The sequence below is a fragment of the Ixodes scapularis genome, unplaced genomic scaffold (genome assembly GCF_016920785.2).
Source record: "Ixodes scapularis isolate PalLabHiFi unplaced genomic scaffold, ASM1692078v2 PGA_scaffold4__175_contigs__length_147842914, whole genome shotgun sequence".
NCBI lineage: Eukaryota > Metazoa > Arthropoda > Arachnida > Ixodida > Ixodidae > Ixodes > Ixodes scapularis.
The window spans coordinates 63100631-63119883 of NW_024609879.1; the positions used below are offsets into that span (position 1 = coordinate 63100631).

Below are 19253 nucleotides of genomic sequence, written 5' to 3' on the forward strand. Positions count from 1 at the left end.
TCATTAGGCTGGTAGAGAAGGGAAAAAAGAAGTCTAGTGTCGCCGAGACGTACAAGATTCCTCGAAGCACCTTGAGCTCTCTTCTCGAAAACGAGGCAGACATCAAGGCGAAAGCGGGACAAAGCAGGCACAACGCGTTCGAAATCCGACCTTCGAATACGTTGAAAAGGCACTTCACAAGTGGTTCATGCACGTCAGAGCCCGCAATATTCCCGTGTCCGGACCAATGTTGCAATCCAAGGCCAAGGACTTGGCATTTCTTCTCGGCGTCAAGAACTTCAAGGCAAGTGGCGGATGGCTACAGCGCTTCAAGGGCCACTACAACATCGTCGGGAAAGCCATCTCGGGAGAGAGCAAAGATGCGAACATCGATAGCATGAAGAAGCGGATCAAAGACGAGCGGCCACAGATCCTTGCCAAGTATGAGTCGAGGGATATTTTTAACGCTGACGAAACGGGCCTTTTCTAGCAAAGGCTGCCTAGGCAGACTCTCGACACCTGCGGTAACAAGTGCCATGGCGGCAAACAAAACAAGGCCCGCATTACAGTGCTCCTGACCACCAACATGGATGGCTCGACGAAACTGCCCCCCTTTGTTATCGGGAAAGCTAAAACGCCGCGGCGCATGAAGGACTGCCGCAACACTCCTGTGACGTACGAATGGAACAAAAAGGCCTGGATGACTCGAGACCTGTTCGGAAAATGGCCGACGGACTGGGACGCTCAGCTTGCGGATGAGGGCCGCAATGTGTGCCTGCTCGTTGATAACTGTACTGCACGCCACACGGACGTGCCGCTCAGCAACATCGAGCTGAAGTTCCTCCCACCCAACACGACAACGAGGCTACAGCCCCTAGACCAAGGCATAATCCGGACCTTTTAGTCCATCTACAAACGACGACTGATCGAGAGGTTGCTCATCAAGCTTCGGATGAACCAGGACCGTAAGATTGACGTCTTGGGTGCAATTCAAATGTTGAAAGCAGCCTGGGAAAATGTGAAGCCGGAGACCATCGCAAATTGCTTTCGGCACGGTGGTTTTGTCGCCAACATCGAGGAACCAGCTGAGTAAGATGGTTGCAGTGAAGATGTGGATCAGCCTGGATCTCCGCGAGCTCAACGAGACGTGGAACAAATTCTCCCAGTTCGTCGGTGGTGAGCCCGAGACATTGATAATGGAGGATTTTGTAGGCGACGCCGACAACGTCACGGGAACCACGGAGGAGCTGACCGACATTGAGATCGCTGCCGAGGTTGTTCGGGAGCGGCCTGCCACAAGCCACAAGCAGTGAGCCCAGTCCCGCAGACGCCAAGGACTCCTACCTCTTCCGAGCTCGAGCGAAGCCGTCGCTGCCGTGGCCCTGCTACGCCGATACCGCAGTGCCATTGAGGGCAGCGGTCTTGCGCTTGTCGACTGTTTGGATACCGTGGAGTGGGTTGTTACCAGGTACGCGATTAACTCAAAGAAACAGGCTACTCTAACACAGTTTTTTTCGCCCCAATAAATGATTGTTTTCTTTTCGAGAAAGTGTCCAATCAATGGTGAAGTGCAGGCTGGTAAGAGCTGAGAGTTAGCTCGTGACTATGTCGGCTAAATTGCTCCTACATACGTTTCTTATTTTTCCACTTTCTATATCGAATTTTTGCTATATCAAACTACTTTGCGATCCTCGCGCTGTTCAATATAAGCGGGGTTTACTGTACTGCCTATTGAGCTGTAACGTAAATGTACGCGTGACAATAAAGAATGATGCCGACTATCAGATACACTGTAATAATCAAGTGCAGCAGTGGCAGGCGAGTCTGCAATTTTGTGCAAAGTGAGCTTGATACCAACAGAACTTAAAAGGGCTTGAAGAGGCCCGTGTAAATTTTAGTGTCAGGCCCCAAAGGTGGTGCCGCCGTGTGGAATCAACGCACACCGAGACCGCACTTCGGCTGTTGCTTTACACACCACCCCTTCAGGTACACCTTAACTGAGGGGGCTGAGAGCCTGCTCCACGTTAAATTTTGAGAGACTTCATCATCACAAACGACTAGGCAACCGGTCAACCTAGTTCGACGGCATCAGGTCATAACGAAGACGTTAGCATTCCATTTTATAAACACGATTTCTTTCCCTTTATTTTAAATGCACAATTATCAATAAAGCAATGGCTGGTTTACTTGTTGCAGTTACGAGCGCCTCGCACAATGGAAGCGCTGCTGAGCGCCAAGTGCACCCAGAAATAGACTCCACTGCGTCTATGGCAGTGACCAGGGGCCGGATGCGCATTATTACAGGCCAGTAACATCAGTAGCCCCCTGAAACACACTATTTACCTTGGGGGAGATCGTCCAGGCTCTTGGCACAGCAAATACAAAGTCAACGCCTGGCCCTGACCACATCCCTATCATGGCCCTCCGAAACCTCCCCAAAAAAGCCATGGAAGAGCTCCTAACCCGATTCAACCAGATTTGGATCGAAGGGGAGATCCCTGCCGAATGGAAGTAATCGACCGTCATCCCTATCCCAAAACCCGGCAAGACTACGCACACCATCACCAACCTTCGGCCCATCTCGCTGACGTCCAATCTCTGCAAGGTCCTCGAGCAAATGGTCAACACACGTCTGACATGGATCCTTGAGACCTCAGGAGCCCTTCACCCCATGCAGATGGACTTCAGAACCCATTTAGCAACAGAAGACAGCCTTGCAACGATCCACTATTCTCAAACTTTTTGGTCCCACGGAACCCCAGGAAGCCTCAAAAACTACCGCGGAACCCTCCCCCCCCCCCCCCCCCCTCCATATTTGCTGACCGAGAAGCAACAGATGCACAATTGTAGGCAATTTTGCTTGTGTTGCTTCCCATATATCCCCACCGTATCAATCCGCAATGTCAATACGAAGTGAGATGAAGACACTTTACATGGTCCTGCCGCGCAGCCTGCGACATGGGGGGTTGAAATTTGGGTGTTCACAGAGCCCACGAGACCAGCTCGTAGAACCCGTGTTCCCTGGAACCCAGTTTGAGAACTCCAGCACTACCACATGGTTGAGCAGCAACTCTTCAAAAGCCAGCCCCAACTCCATCCTTTGCAAGACCATCGTTGAGGCAGCAAAGAAACACGGGATTGGTGGCAGACTTCTCAACTTCATGAAGACCTCCTTGCAAGACTGCACTTACCAGGTTGCGATCGGCGACACAAGAAGTTAATGGAAACTTAACAACATCAGAGTCCCACAGGGAGCAGTCATCTTTCCAGCGTTATTCAACCTGGTGATGACAGATCTTGACATGGCCTTTGAGGCTGTACTCCAAGTTTGCTTCATGAGCTTCATGAACGGCACACAGGGCCAACAAAGTCCACTCAGAGAGTGAGAAGACTCTGAGGAGACTGGCAAAGAGGCACACAAGGGACAAAGACCAGGACTACAGCCCTGGACTGCTCTGAGATCTCAAAAGGTGTTCGTGAACTTCGGGTGCCTGTATCTCTGTTCGTGTTTTCTTGAATATAACCACCACCTTACGGGCTTTTTCTCAGGTTTGCCTTGGGCGGTCAAAACAATTTTGGTATCATTTGATTCAGGATGGTTAGAGCTGTGCGGTGATGCTATTTTCCATTTATTATATGTTATGTAATGAACACAATTAATTATTCCTCGAAATTAATAGCAGGCCCATTTTGCAGCTTCTGAACATACATGTTTTTATACATATGTCACCACTAATGTTGGTCTAAAATAGCATCACCGCACAAAGCACACCTTGGTGAACACATTTCTATAAAAATTTCTGAAACTTAATGAAAACTTTTGCAGTAATGACCCATAACAAAGGGCCTAATTACATTTGACAAATATGTTATAATTCAAGTTTCACTAGAGCTATCTGAAATCTAATTAAATATTTGAAATCAGCAAGAAAAACCATGCTTACATGGTGAATATGATGAAGACCCTAGCATAAATAAAAAAAAATGGCTCAAGAACCCACATGTCCCCAAACAATGCAAACCATGTAACCTTTCTTTTTTTTTTATGGTGTATATGGCGATGCCACGAAGAAACTGCCCCACGCACGACATGATAATTGCGGCCCCTTTCTTCTCTAGCGCAGCAAGGGGTCACATATCCGACGCTGTATGCAGATTGTGATTTCCTAAGAATTGTGAGCCAGTCCCCTACGACAGTGTGTTGTTTTCCCACCTAAAGTATCATAATTTTCGTGTACGTCGAGTCATTTCTTTATGATTGTTGGCCACTAAGAAATGAATCATGCCGATCTCAAGCAAAAATTTCTTTCAAATGACTTTTTTGATTTTCAAAATAGGATCACTTCAGTGTTGATGAATTTGAACCACTCATTAACTTGTACACAAATGAAAAAAAAAGCTGAAACCACATGCTACACCTAGCATCTTCTCCCATCGGCCAACTTCAAAAGCAACAAAGCCACTTTGCAAACAAATGAGAGAGCACAATTCTGGTATGTACATAATCTTGACCAAGATGACATGTTTTAATCAGTCCCTGCTGTCTTACATACTAGCTCAACAGTCAAAGGCATTTTGACTCCTCATCAAATGTGTGCTCATGCCGCACATCGAAACCAACCCCAGGCCACAGGAGCCTTCTCATGTGCACGAAGCGGGTGTGGAACAACTAAGTGGCCATCTGCTTTGACTCATGCGATGGTTGGTTCTGTCGCAGCTGTGTTTATATGTCGCTGGGTGATTACTGCAAGATAGATAAAGGCAACCCATGGTTTTCCCTAGTCTGTGTGCTGCCATCGCTCTCAGACGACTTGTTCGAGATGCCCGCTGACCCTTCATCTCCCACTGCACCTGGCGTTCCTGACGCATCGCAACTCCCCAAGCCATGCCATCCATTCAACAAGACTGTCATGTTCTGGTATACCAGCTGCTGGAGTGTCAACTAGGGATGTCGCGAACCACCCTAGGTTCGATTTCGAAAGGTTTCGATATTTGCGAAGCGAACTGAGGTTCGATTTCGAAAATTTCGATATCTTCGTACCGACCGAGGTTCGATTTCGAAAAATTCGCAACTTTTGTCCACAGCGGAGTTTCGAATTCGAAAATTTCGAAGCTTTCACGGTTTCTAAAATTTCGAAATCGAATATTTCGAATATTTTTTACTTCAGGTTCGATAAATTCGAAGATTTCGAAATTCTTTGTAAAAAAAATTCGAAAACTTCGAACGCTTCGAATTTTTATAGACATGAAGTTCGAACAATTCGAAGATTTCGAATTTCTTTTTGCATAAAGTTCGAAAAGTTCGAAGGTTCGATTCCTTTTTAACGCTACATTCAAAAAAAAAAAAAAAAAAAAAACTTCGAAGATTTTGAATTTTTTTCTAATCCAAGTTTTCAAAGTTCGAAGTCCGATTTTCAAGTTTTTCCACAGTTTCAGTTTCAAAGAACGTTTTCACGACTCACTGGTTTTCACGAAATCAAGTTTAGAAAAGTTAGGGTGTGATATCTAGATTCTGCGAAGTTGGTCAGGCAATTAAATGAGACGACGAGTGTCCCGGACGTGCTAGAATATTTGCCAGTGCAGAATTGTGACCGCCAGCCCCGGGGGGGGGGGGAGGGGGGGGTGGGGGGGGGGGGGGGGGTCTTTAACCTGCATCACGCAGTAGTGATTGCACGAACACACTGTTTTACGAGACTCATCCAGTTCGAAACGGCCAGGGGCGAGCAGGAGCCTGAGGCTCAGAAAAACCGTGAAGCGACCTGGCAAACTAGCTCGCCACCCCTTGCACGCTGGTAGTAATCCGATCAGGTGAAGTTTGTAATTGTCCTGGAGGTTTATTTTCTGGGACGGAGGAATCGCCTCGCAAAAAGCACAAAAGCCGACACAACTCGAGGTCGAGGAGCGTTCTACCATACAAGTGGCGTCGGAAGAGGAAAAACGGGGGGAAAGAGGGTAGCGGGGGGCTTCAGCCTCCATCTCCCCCTTGCAGGTATTTCGGACTGTTAAAGAAAACAATACGGGGAAAGAGGGCGTGGTCGAGCTTATTTTAATCTGAAATTATTTATGCATATGTATAGCTACTGTCGCTCTTCACTGCATAAAAGGTTGCGTAGATGGTCATTGTTAGAAACTCGTTGTCAGAAGGCACTGCTCGTCACATGCTTAGTGATTCGGAAGTTCAAAGCTGTCTTTTCGACCTAAACACCTGTGCCGATAGTAACAAAAGAAAAAAAAAAGAATAAATGCGGGAATAAAAAGCAGGAGAAAAAAAAAAACTATCAAGAATTCGTCGGAAGTGTTCTATTCTTGCATATTCAGAGGTTCAGAACTTCGAAACGAGTTTCTTTTACCAAAATGTGTACAGGCTAAAAGAAACACGTCCCAGGAACGTGAAGCGAAAAAAAAAAAAAAAGTTTTCTTTTAAGACGTGCTGAACTTGAACACTACTAGAAATCTTCTCCCATGAGTTAATTTATTCCTTAACGTGAAAAAACAATAAATATATTATTTTGTATTCTGCGGATGGCAATGATATGTACTGTCTGTGGTGTTAATTTAAATGCGATACCTCAAACAACTTAGACGAAAATAAATATCAAGTTTAGGTCATAATTGCATGCAGATACATGTTTGGACATTTCTTCGAAACTCACGTTGAATAACAATAATCACATCTTAAGACGTCACTTACCTAGGCTATACATAGATCATTCTTAAAAAAGTATAACTTATCTACCATGAATAGCTCCGGCTGCAGCGTGCTTCAAATCTGGCACAAACGATAATTGTCAAAAACCCGTCGTCCCTCCTCGCCCCTTCGGGGATTTATTTCTTTAAACCTAAGCATGTCAGAACATTGAAATAAACGACATTGTCTTTCGTAAGGAACGCAGCACCGCGTGTAAAAGTTCGAGAAAAAAAAAATTACGAATGTACCCCACTACTTGAAATCAAATGAAACCGTCCGCCGGGCTTTCGAAGTTCGACGAACGTCGAACTTTTACCCTAAAAGTTCGAAGTTCGTCGAACTTCTGACTTTTCAGAATTCGAAAGTTCGAAACTTTTCGAATTATCTTGATAAGTAAGTTCGAAAGTTCAAAATTCATCGAATATTTTGGTCAGTCAAGTTCGAAAGTTCGACAAGCATCGAACCTTGTAGCGCAATAAAATCGAAAGTTCGAAAAATATCGAATTTTTTAGCGTAATAAGTTCGACGGTTCGAAAAGCGTCGAACTTCTTAGCTTAACAAGTTCGAAAATTCGACCTCCGTCGAATTTTACGATATAGACAATTCGAAAAATCGAAATCTTTCGAACCTTTCGAACCGCTTGATTCGATCATCAAAACTTCGATTCGAAAAAAGTTCGCGGCATCCCTAGTGTCAACACCCTCGAGCTTGGCTCCTCAGCCCCACCCGGCAGCACCGTCATTTTTATCATGGAAATGTGACTAGACGGTGGTGCTAGTGACACCAAGCTCTTCAGCCAGGCCTCCTTTACCATCCATCATTGCGATCATCCATCCCACGGCGGCGATATGGTCATTGCTGTGCCGTCCAGCCTCCCGGCAGTCAGGAGGAGTAATTTAAAGCACCCGGAGTTGGAGGCTGTCTTTCTAGAACCCTGTCACCAAAAGGGCAGCTCCCTCCCAGTCCTTGCTTAATGCCCACCATCCACCAGGGCTACTGCCTATGAGCTTCTCGACGAATCGCTCACCAAAGCGCTGCCAAAGCCTTATCACAAAGAGCTAATGTTCGGTGACTTAAACAGCCATATTGACTGGTGGGGTACCGGTGCTCCCATCCCTTCCGATGTGGCTGACAACTCTCTCTCCTAGGCCACGTGTCAACATCTGTGCTTTTTTAGATCTGCCACTCTCTCACCTACATCCCATCCTCCAGTTTTATCAATCTTGTGTTTGTGTCCCATCCGACCCAAAGCTTTTACCGTGATGTTTACCCTGGCCTCTCCTGAAGTGACCACCTGGCTATCAAACTCACACACACCATGGTCACACACACCATGGCTCTTCCCTGAAACAGACATTGAGGTCTAACCAAGTTACATCACCCTCACCTGCCACTACTTAGCTTCCAACTTCGAGATGAGAAGCTTTGCGTTGGGTGACCGGAATATGATCGAGAACCACACTGCTTGCAACATTCTCAAGCAATGATGGATAACTGGCAAGCTATGCAGGACGATCGTAGCACTATGCTTCAAGCACTACGCCAAGAAAGGACGGCCATGCAAGAATCCCTGGTTGTCGCCCTTCAGCAGCTGTTCCCGCGAACTCCTTCGGGGGCCCCAGCGCACCCCGACACCACCCAGGGAACTGCAGCAGCTTCAACAAGTGCAGGCCAGTCCCAGCATCAGCACGCCCCCCCACCCACCTACCCCACCGCAACCCAGACATCTAGCGGCTACACCCTTCAGGGACACCTTGGAGGATACGATGCCGCCCCAGCGGCTCGAGCGGCAGCGTTCGGCCAGCCCTCGACCCAACCGCCGTTCCAGACCCCCTTCGGCCCGCCGCAGCCCTTCCCCCCCCCCCCCCCCCCCCCCCCAACACCCATCGACGTTCCCGTCTATGGCCAGGCTGCGCCCAAACAGAGAATCTTCACCGTGCACGACCTGCCCACAAGACGGGACTTGGGAGAAGCATTCATCCACGTCCAGAATGCTAACAGGAGCTCCCAGCTCCTCTCAAGAAGAGACATCATTGAGTTACAATTACTTGAAGCGTTCCTGAGAGTCTGGGATAGCTAACCGCCACTCACCCTCAAAGTCGTCTCAAGATATTCGACAGAGTGCGACTATACCATGTGGCAACCAGTGGCTGGAACACCGCCTTGGACGGCTACGCCTATCCCAGCACAAGTTATCTCCTCGGCGCTCCCGCTTGTCGAGCAGACCAACCACAACGGCCAAACAGCCCCACTCGCCCCAGAAAGAACCCAGGAAGACAAAGTCGCAAAGACAACCCCCGCAAGAACACCGCAAAAGAGGACAAGTGAGTCGAGACCCCTATTCTCCTCCCCTCAATGGGTTCCAGGACCCTTTGTGTCCCCGTCTTTACAACAAAAACTGCCCCTCAACTTTGCCGGAACTTTCCGTGGTCTATCCCAGACACCCCCCTCTTCTCCCGTGCGTCCAATGCGACTCACTTCTTGCCCGTCGGTTTCCGCAACTCCCCCCGTGCAAGAGCAGCACCGTGTGCTTTCTGAGGAACTTTCGATAGAACCTCCACCTCTCAGGCTCCCTGAGCCTCCCGACCAGTCCCCTGAGACTGGAGAGTTACCAACATGTGAACCCTTCGTTCCTTTGTGCTGCCACAGCAAAAAGGGCCAGTCTATGAGCTGACGGATAATGACTGAAATTTTCATGCGGCCCTTAGAGGCATTTCTTGTGTCCCAATGCAGTGTGTGGACCCATACACTGCAACTAGCTATAAAAGATGCCAAGGAAGGAAGAGCAGGAGTTGCCGCTGTTCTCAAGAAGTGCCGCACAATTGTTGGTCATTACAAACACAGTGCCCAAGCTGGGACAAGACTGCAGGATTGCCAGCGACAGATGGAGCTATCCGTTTTGTAACTTATTCAAGACGTGGAAACAAGGTGGAACAGTGAGCATGACGTTCTCTCCGTCTTGTGCAGCTGAAAGAAGCAGTCTGTTTAGAGCTTGCCACCTCAGACCACTGTGCCCAGCCTGACACCACAGGAGTGGAAAGCAGTGGCTGGGCTCGTCAAAGCCTTTGAACCAATTGCGTCGACGACCACGGACCTTAGGGGCCAGAAGGGTGCAACTTTGTTGTCAGAAGTACCATTTCTCCATGGAACACAAATGGTCCTGAAAGATTGCATTGCAGCGGATAATGTCAACCCAGAGTTTGCAAGAAACTTGCTGAAGAGCACGAGGACAAGGTTTCCAGGGCAGAATGAGCAAAAGGAGTATGTGTTGGCACTTGCCTGTGACCTTTTTTGTGCTCAAACATTAAAGGGAACAAGGCTCTTGGAACTTGCAAGAACTGAGTTGCAGAGCTCTCCAGGAGGAGCATCAACTGACTGTACAGTAGTGTCAATGTCTACAGCTCACAAGGAGCACGTTGGCAGTATCTGGGACAGCATTGAGAGGCTGGCAATGTCATCAGAAAGACACTCCTCCCAAACAGCCAACATCGAGGAGTTTCAGCGGTACCTTTGACAGCTTACTTGCAGTAAGGACCAAGACCTTTTAACATTCTGGAAAGAAAAAGGCAAGCAACACTTCCCAAGACTGTGCAAGACAGCCATGAGGTACATGGGCATTCCAGCACCGAGTGTACCTAGCAAAAGTGGTTTTCGACAGCTGGCAGCATTGTTACGGCCCGGAGCGAAAAGTTGGCCCCAGATCACGTACAACAGCTCCTTTTTTGCATAAGAATTTGTAAATATTTGAGCTCATGTTAAATAAATTTGCAATTCAATACTCAATTCGATATCCGGCTTTTTTTTTATTCAAATCAGTATTTGATTTGAGACTTACTATTCGGTATTCACACACCCCCAACACTAATAGAGAGCACATGGCAAGGTTGGCTCGCCACTCCACGGTGCATGACTACTAGGGGTGGCAGCTGCCCGGAAAACATGGACCTGTTGTGCGACTTGGTATCTGTGATCCAGAAGAAGTGTGTACCCTGTGTTGTTTCCTGCAGGGAAGGCTCTCGAGCCTCATGGATTACAAAAGAGCATGTCCATACTGCTAAGAAGAAGCGGGCACTCTTCAAGCGTGCAGCCCATTTACAGTGCGCTGAGACACTCCCGCGAGCAAAGGCACGACAACACCCCCTGAAGGCCAACCTACATGCTGCTGAAATTGCATTTGCCATTACTATTGCTTTCTAAGCTCGGAAGGAACTAAGGTTTCCTGTCAGCAAGTCACAAGTCAGGATCCGACCTTCACCTCCATTGGCAGGATAGTCTGCTCACCTAGAGAGATTGCTAACATGTTTGGTAACCAGTTTGCTTAAGCATTCACACCTGTTTTTACTCCTTCCCTACCTCCCTGCCACAACAAGAAATGAACTTGCTATCTAACCCTGATGTCCCCCTCCCAATCCTCTTCCTCATTTCCCCAGACCTCGAGAAGGCTGTACGCTGCATCAAACCATCCTATTTTGCTCGACCGGACGGTATCCCGCCCATCTTCCTCAAGAAGATCCAACCCTACGTTCTGACGTCCTTCTTGTTATTTACCGATCTCTTTAGAATAACTCAGTCCTACTGGATTGCTGGCAACAGGCCCTGGTCACCCGACTTTAAGGGCGCGTCTACCCCGTCTTTTTTTTTTTCCCCCTTTCAAAAATACAGATGGCGAGCAAGATCTCGTGGCTCATTCGCACCATTTAGAAGTCACTAAGTCAGCCACGATTTGCGAGTAGTGTGAACCGCTCCACGGACTCAGCAATGTTATTTTTTTTTGTGAAAAAAGTAGACCCCTCAAACACGCTGCACAAGAACTTTTTCCCTCTCTCGCGCACATTTGCTGCTAGGTGTTTTATCCAAGTGTGAATGCTGCTGAGTGCGCAAGCGGGTAAAATGTTGTTGTGGATCGTGACGGACATCTTCGGCCACCACGCGCATCGGCGTCTGCGCTGTGCGGGATGGCATTGGAAGCTGCTCAAAGGTAGGGTGCCTGGAAACCTGTCTGCGACAGTGGGGATACATTATTTTTTATATCAAGTGCCACTTAGCAGAAAAATATTATCGATATGTAAAATGTTACCACTCAAGAGAGTAGTGTGTGTATGAGGTCGATACTTGAAGGCTTTGCTGTTTTACGGCTGATCGCATACAATCTGTGTGTGGGCAGTTGTAAATATCACTGGTTGGGGCATAGGTTTTGAAGCTGCAAGATAGCTGCCGCATGGTTTTCCAGAAAAACAAAATAAAAAGTTTGATCTCTCTTTTACAATGTTACTTCCAAGCTTCAATTTTTATCTCCAGTGACGTACGGTATCACTCTTTCTGGATCGTACTTTGCACGAACGACTGCGAGTCAGTTTGTCATGTTATTTTGGTCAGTACCACACATTGAATGAAGAGACAGCTCCTTACGCAAATATGTCGCTCCTTGAAGTGTGTTGATGGGGAGCAGAAACAACTTGTTTGGAAATAGTTGAAGGCGCGCAAACGTTGGTTCGTAAAATGTCCCTTTGATGCAATTATGTATTTTTACCAATCTGCCTACCTGCCTGAACACATGACATGGTTGGTTCTGTTGTTAACTTTAGGTGGACTGAAACTATGGGTTAGACAACTTTCTTCCAATGCGTGAATAAATAATTTCTGTCTCTTTCCGTGCTGTGCAAGAATCGCAGCAATCAAAAGAGATGTAACGTTAGCATTGTGTGCGGGGGCGCTTCGCATGGTGACTCGCGGTTGCATCATCTGTGCACTGCATCTGTTTATATAAAACATTTGAAATTGCTTTCCGGATCAATATAACATATACACTTTGCTACTGTTCTTTAATGGACATAAATGTAGCCGTTTGTAACCATGTTTTCTTTGTTTTTCTAACTAAAGATCATTTTTGTTAACACATTTGAAAATCACTTAACATTAGTAACAACAGATCCATCTCTCTAAGAGTTCCACGCATGCGTGACGCCGCAATAACTGTAGCTCATAGGAGGCAGGTGCCAGTTCACGAGACAACTCATGCCACTTCGTGTATGCACAAACTACAGCAAATTTATCACTCGTGCAGAAAGACTACTTCCCACAACGTATGGAGACCACGGCGACGCAGTGAAACTGGCTGTGAGATCCGTCCGATTTGAAACATGAAGCAAGTCACAAAAGCTGTTGTATGTTGTTTCAAATGACGGACTATTTCAGCGCGTCGCAGACTTCCGCAAAATCATTTCTTGGGAAAAATCCTAGGCTATGGTGCCCATCAGTTCAATATAACTCTCGCACAATTGTATCGCACGAAGCTCAAACCAGATGCACAAGGTGTAATTCAGCAGCTTGCACAGTGCCCGCCGCAATCAGAGCCAAGCGCGAGAGTCACCTACTCAGTCATGTGGAAGACGGAGTGATTGCCCCCGTGACAGAACCGACAGAGTGGGTACACCCAACACTGGTAGTAAAAAAGAAAGTGGAGCTTTGACTGCGCCACAATCCTCAAGAGCTCAACGAAATCCTCATGCGGGAGACCTACTGCATGCCGACGTTGGAGAACTTTATTCTGATACAACAGTTTCTATTATAAGTTTGCTACCTTGCTAAGTATGATTTCTTAATAACATATTGTGGAGTTGTTTACTATCTCGCAAAACAGATGTCCGTTCCTTCGTGTGACGGCGATTCAAGAAACCCCGGTAGCCTCTGCAGTAACTTTTTTAACCAACTGCATTCTGCCTGTTCGTTATATTTTGCAGGCATTTGTGGCTCGAGACAGAGTTGCTTGATTACTTCAAGACTTGGAAGCAAGGCACATCACACAAGCTGCAGTTCCTCTCTCAGGAAACATATGCAGCAATAGCAGTTACAACAGTGTGCACCGTTCTGTGTGAAAGGCACCTCCTGGATTCAGGATATCGCTTTGTTCCTACTGCCAAGTTTTCAAGCGACGACATCAAGTCACTGTTCTCACCCACCAGGCAGCTGAATGGGTTAAATGACCAAACAGATGCCTACGCAGCCCTGTCAGCCCTTCAAAAAATTCTGGCAACCGGCATCATTCATTCTTCGGCTAATGGAAAAATTGGAAGTGTAGTGAGCTCTCTGGGAGAAGCAATAAAGCTCCCTCTTCTCGTTTCGAAACAAGCCACTACTGTCAAGGGCCTAGGCAAGCTCCTGGTCCCTCACGTTCCCAGATTGGAACACTATCCAGGTATAATATAAAAAAAGCAATGTTTACAAGCAAGCATTCCAACATTAAGTGCCAAGTTTAGGCACTGTGTGCATGTAGGATAAAACTAGGGAAAGGTTTACACCAAATTTCTACAAGTTCTACAAACATACTGCTATCACACAATTATATCAAATACAAGTTCGCCAATATTTATTTTCTAAAATTTTGACCTTACTTCAATTGCAATAAAGCTGTTGCACCACTCATTTGAACTCTTGGCGGTTTGTGGGCACTATATGTAAATCACTAACAGTTATCCTAAGCAAAGATTTTTTTTTTTTACTATCTTAATATTTTACTCTATAGGTATTCGTTGAAATGAGCATGTCACCATCCTCTAATGCCCACGTTATTTTACAGGCGCGCCACAGAAGAGCCTGCGATCGAGCACGCTGGCACTGATTACTGGTTTTCTGGTCAGAGCCATTCAAGACAACATTCACTGTAAGGGTTGCTTCATTAAGCTGCCAGCTCCAACCCCATGCCCCACGACCACAGCACTTATTGCAGGCATAGATAGAGGAGGGCTGTCATACCCCACTTTGGCTTCTGTGGGGTTCGTCAGCCACCTTGAAAGTGCTGCCTCCGGCATGGCTCCTGTTCGTGTAGGGGGGCCACAACCATTAAAGAAGTTTGTGAGCCTAGTGCTTCCTGCCGTTGTGAAGAAAGACAAGACTGTGCCGCATAGGATGGGCCTCCTTAACGTCATTCTGCGGAAGTTTATGAGGCCATTTTTGTCGAACATTGCCAGCAAGCTCACAGAGACCCAGGCAAAGAGAAAGCTTCTGCAATCCAAGCTAACATCGCGAAAAACCTTGAAAGTGTGAGCAACAGATGCTGCTAGATCTGCTGAGATGGTTCAATTAAACAAATGTGTGTGAATGAAGACTGTTCAATTAAACGAATATGTTAGTGAATAGAGTCTTCAATAAAACCCATGTTTGTGAAATGCTTGTACTATGTGCCTTCTTTTACAAAACAATTACCCTTGAGATGTTTAATACTGAGAAAAGCTTTTCAAGGTGACACTTTCCTCAAGGAATGGTCTAACCACTCGTATCTATTAATCAATGTTTAAAAACAAATGTGCGCTCACTACTCTGCGAAAGAGTGTGTAGGAGCAATGATTTTAGTGTCAAACTGGAATCAGACAGCTTCTTAATGAATGGATGAATATGTTAACTATGCCCATAACCCACGTAATTGCATTGAGAGCATTTAAAAACGCAAAAGAAGAAGAAAACACAAAAAAAAATTATTATGGAAAATCTAATTCATTAGAGCCACGGCCATGAGTACAGCCTCCAGGAGCTTATTTCAGAATACAAACTATCCTGCCCTGTAAGATCTCATTATGGCGTACATGCAGATGTGCTTTCTGTGGCGAGGCACTGGCGGCCCCCTTGCACGGCACTCAGTCCCTTCCAAGCTGTCACGTTATATTTCTAGGGACGTGTGCTACTGTAGAAAGAGGCAGAGCGACCTGGTCGCCCCTCTAAAGCCGGTCGTGGATTGAACACGGCACGCACGGTATATGGAAAAAGGAAGTAAATGCTTATGCATACTGTTATTCACCCTAATATGGATGAATAATGATCATGCAAACATTTCAATATGCAGGTGTCCCTCAGCTATGTCCGAGAGGTGGCCCAAAGGGAGGGAATAAGTGCACTGAAGCTTGCTCCGCATCTCAAAGACAAGCATCTAGACCTTAACCGTTACGAAAAAATTAGTCTGTCTTCGGCCCTAGCTGTCCTGAACCATAGCACCGGGTCAGCAATTTGAGTACCTGTTGAAGAAGGAAAGATGTCTCCTGCTGCAATCACCACGGCATGGTTTCTTGAGACTGTTTTTAAGTGGTTTCACCTAATGATATCTGGTAAGAAAAGCCTTGCAATGAGTGAGCTCAACTGTCAGAAACATGACAATGCCATAGAGTTCCTGAGCGAGGTGCTGGATCTCTTCAAGAAAATGACCATTCATCTGCCAGGCAGGAGTCCTTCCTGGAAGCCGGTACAGACGGGAGTCGTGATCTCGACAACCGCAGCTCTTTCTTTGCAGAACCTGTATTTGATGCAGAACAACTTCAAGTGCCTGTTCCTTAGCCGACTGACCCAAGATGCCCTCGAGAACCTTTTCAGTGTGATTATGATATAAACCGGAATATAGGTCAAACTTTTTTTCGGAAATGCACTCAAAAAAGTTTACCCTCATCTTATATACCGGATATTGCCAGAGAAACGAAACAAGTCTGGCAACTATGAGTGCCTCATTCAGCCATTTACTTTTTGTTGTGCTACTTCACTACTTTTCTTTTGTTCGTCCATCACGTTGCGGTCGTCGTTGCTGTTTCCTGAGTGAAAATGAGTGGAAGTAGGTGGCAGTTTACAGTAGTCCAAGAGAAAAGCAATCACATATGCAGAAACACATGGAAATCTGGCGGCATAACGGGAGTATCAGAGAAGAGCGTGCGCAACTGGCGAGGCCAGAAACAAAAGCTGTCGGCCTGCAGCAACACCAAGAAAACCTTTTTCCATAGACGAACTGCGGTCTTCCCCGATTTGGAGAAAGAGGTAGCAGAGTTTGTTCGGCAGCTGCATGCCAGATCGCTACCCGTGACATCCGACTGCATCTGCATAAAAGCAGTTGAGGTCGCTTGTGCCTCTGTACTTTCCATGGAGCAATTCAAGGGAACAGCATCATGGACACAACGATTTACGAAGCGAAGGGGCTTTTGCTCTTCGGCGGCGTACATCCATCCGCCAGAAACTGCCCGAAGGATACCAATAGAAGCTCACTGACTTCCAGCAGTATGTCATCAAACTTCACCAGAAGACACCCCTACATGTTGGGAGAAATTGGAAACGCCGACGAGACACTTGTGTGGTTCGACATGCCATCCAATTGCACTGTGTCCGAGAAAGGAGCGAAGCAAGTCAAGCTTCTCGCTTCTCAAGCACTCACGCCTCACGGTAATGCTCGCGTGTACCGCTGACGGTAGAAAGCTGCCCCCTTTCATAATTTTTAAAAAGAAAACCCTGCCAAGGAGGACTTCCCTTGCAACGTCATAGTCCGGCTGAACAAGAAAGGCTTTATGAATGAATCGTTGATGTTGGAGTGGATCCGAATTGTGTGGAATCGACGGCCCAGTGCACTTTTCGGGCGACCAAGCATGTTGGCCCTCGATTTGTTTCAAGGCCATCTGACCACTCCTGTCAAGCAGGCTTTGCGCAAAGGCAAGACAAACTTGGTAGTCATCCCCGGTGGAATGACATCTGTGCTACAGCAACTGGATGTTGCACTCAACAAACCATTCAAGGATCGAATGCGTGAACTTTATACCGAGTGGATGATGGCCGATAATCCGAGGACACCCGCCGGCCACTTGCAACGACCTCCCCTCCCGACCGTCTGTGTTTGGGTGTCGTCGGCGTGGAAGTCGCTTACGAACAAAATGGTGTGCAAGTCACTTCGCAAGTGTAGCATTAGCAACGCGGTTGACGGCACTGAAGATGATGTGTTGTAGAATTCAGACAGCAACAATCACTCGACCCCGGACGAAGGTTCGGAAGAATCTGAGCAACGCTCCTGCAGAGCGTTACTGAGATTGTTCAGAGCAGTCAGCAGTGCAAAGAAAATAAAAGTGCCGTGATCTCTCGGCGGGCTTTATTCCTATTTTTTTTTCTAGGTAAGATTGTGTTTTTTAGCTGAAAAAACTTTTTTTATTTTTACAATTTGTAAATTGAGGGTTTGACCTATATTCCGGTTTGACCTATATTCCAGCTTTTACGGTAGGCAAAAGAATGCAACCCCCCGCCTCTGCAATTCAAGACTGCCTTGCGTACAATCACGCTTTCACAATTCTTCCAGAACTGTAGGACGGGGAACTATGAGATGGACGGTGCGGCATACCTTGCAGATTTCATTTAGAAACAGCAAACAGAATCGCCAAACGAGCAGGTGCTGCAACAGGACGGTGTCGCAGAGATTCAAGATGAGTCCGCATGTGAACTTACCGACGATGATGACCAGATGCTTGTCCAGGTGGTCGATGACATCTCTGACAGCCAAGCGGCAATGGATGAACTGCAGTCCACAATCAAACAAACACTGCATTACCTCTGTGGATACACAGTGAGCGCCATTTGTGGCAAGTACAAGCTGTGTGAAACTTGCAGATCGACACTGACTGACACAAAAAACAAAAAGAGAATGCTTCACTAACTCAGTTCAAGTTCTACAGAGACACCAGTGAACCAAATCTATTTAGCATTGTGTCGTTACCTGTTTTTGCAATGCCTGAGAAGTGTGAGGTGATCTTTCGTTCACAAGAAGCTAGCACTGTAGAAGGAACTGCTAACCTTTCTAATTTGTCTGTTCAAGCACTGCGTGAGTTTTCACTTGACCATCTCCCAAACTGTCATGGGGTGGCGCAGAAGCTTGTGGATGATTTCTTGCTGATGAGGTTACGCATTGCTTTGCCGAAAAGCAATGAACGGTATGCTCCAAAGCAGAACAATATCAGGTGTGGAAGTCGGTAGTATAGGCATTCGAGGTAGTGTAAATGCTGTGTGCTAGCACTGTTATTCATGTGGGACGAAGGAGTCACAAAATTCCTTTTTGGTGCTTACTACAAAGTCTTTCAAAGATCTCGAACATGTGATATTTTTAGAAATGTAAGAAACTACTAAATGTGAAACTTTAACTGGTTGCATAAAATTTTTCATTTTACCTATTTATAATATTAAGCAAGTACTCGGATGTCACTTTCTGGAGGAGTCACGGAATATCTTTTTGACGCTTGCTACAGTCTCACAAACTTCTCGAACATGTAATATTTTTTGCAAATGTGCGGTACCGGGAAATGAGAAGCTTTAACTGGTTGCATGAAATTTGTCATCTTTACTATTGGTAATATTAAGCAAGTACTGGTATGACACTTTCTACAGAACTGGTTCCCCTATGTTAACATATCTGTTGCCATGTTTCCTTTTTTTTTATATGATCATTTCATGATAACATTTTTTTATCCCGGTGTTTATAACATTGTGGCTTGTGCAATATATGATCGGTTACTACTGTTCCAGAAATAGTCAGAATTCACATTGTCACTTTCTGGAGAAATTGTTCCCCCCAGATTAACATATCTGTTGCCATGTTTCCTTATTTTTATACGGCCATTTCATAATAACTTATTTTTGTTATCCCTGCGTTTATAACATTGTGGCTTGTGCAATACATAATGTCTCACTGCCTGTTTTAGAAATGCTCAGAATTCACACTGAGATATTCTTAGCATGGAATGCAGCAAAATAAATACAAATTTATTTATTTCTTTTTTTTTCTGAATTGTGTTTTCACTATTTCAGT

At 46.2% G+C, this 19253-nt stretch overlaps 1 protein-coding gene across 1 annotated transcript in view; it reads right to left on the bottom strand.

Moving 5' to 3' along the window:
* The window catches only part of LOC8028858, an 89468-nt gene that overhangs the window by 54587 nt on the left and 15628 nt on the right, over nucleotides 1-19253 (bottom strand). Inside the window, exon 4 of the mRNA XM_029981052.4 lies at nucleotides 17900-17969. Within this exon, the coding sequence (XP_029836912.3) occupies nucleotides 17900-17969 (70 nt within the window). The remainder of the gene's footprint in view (nucleotides 1-17899; nucleotides 17970-19253) is intronic.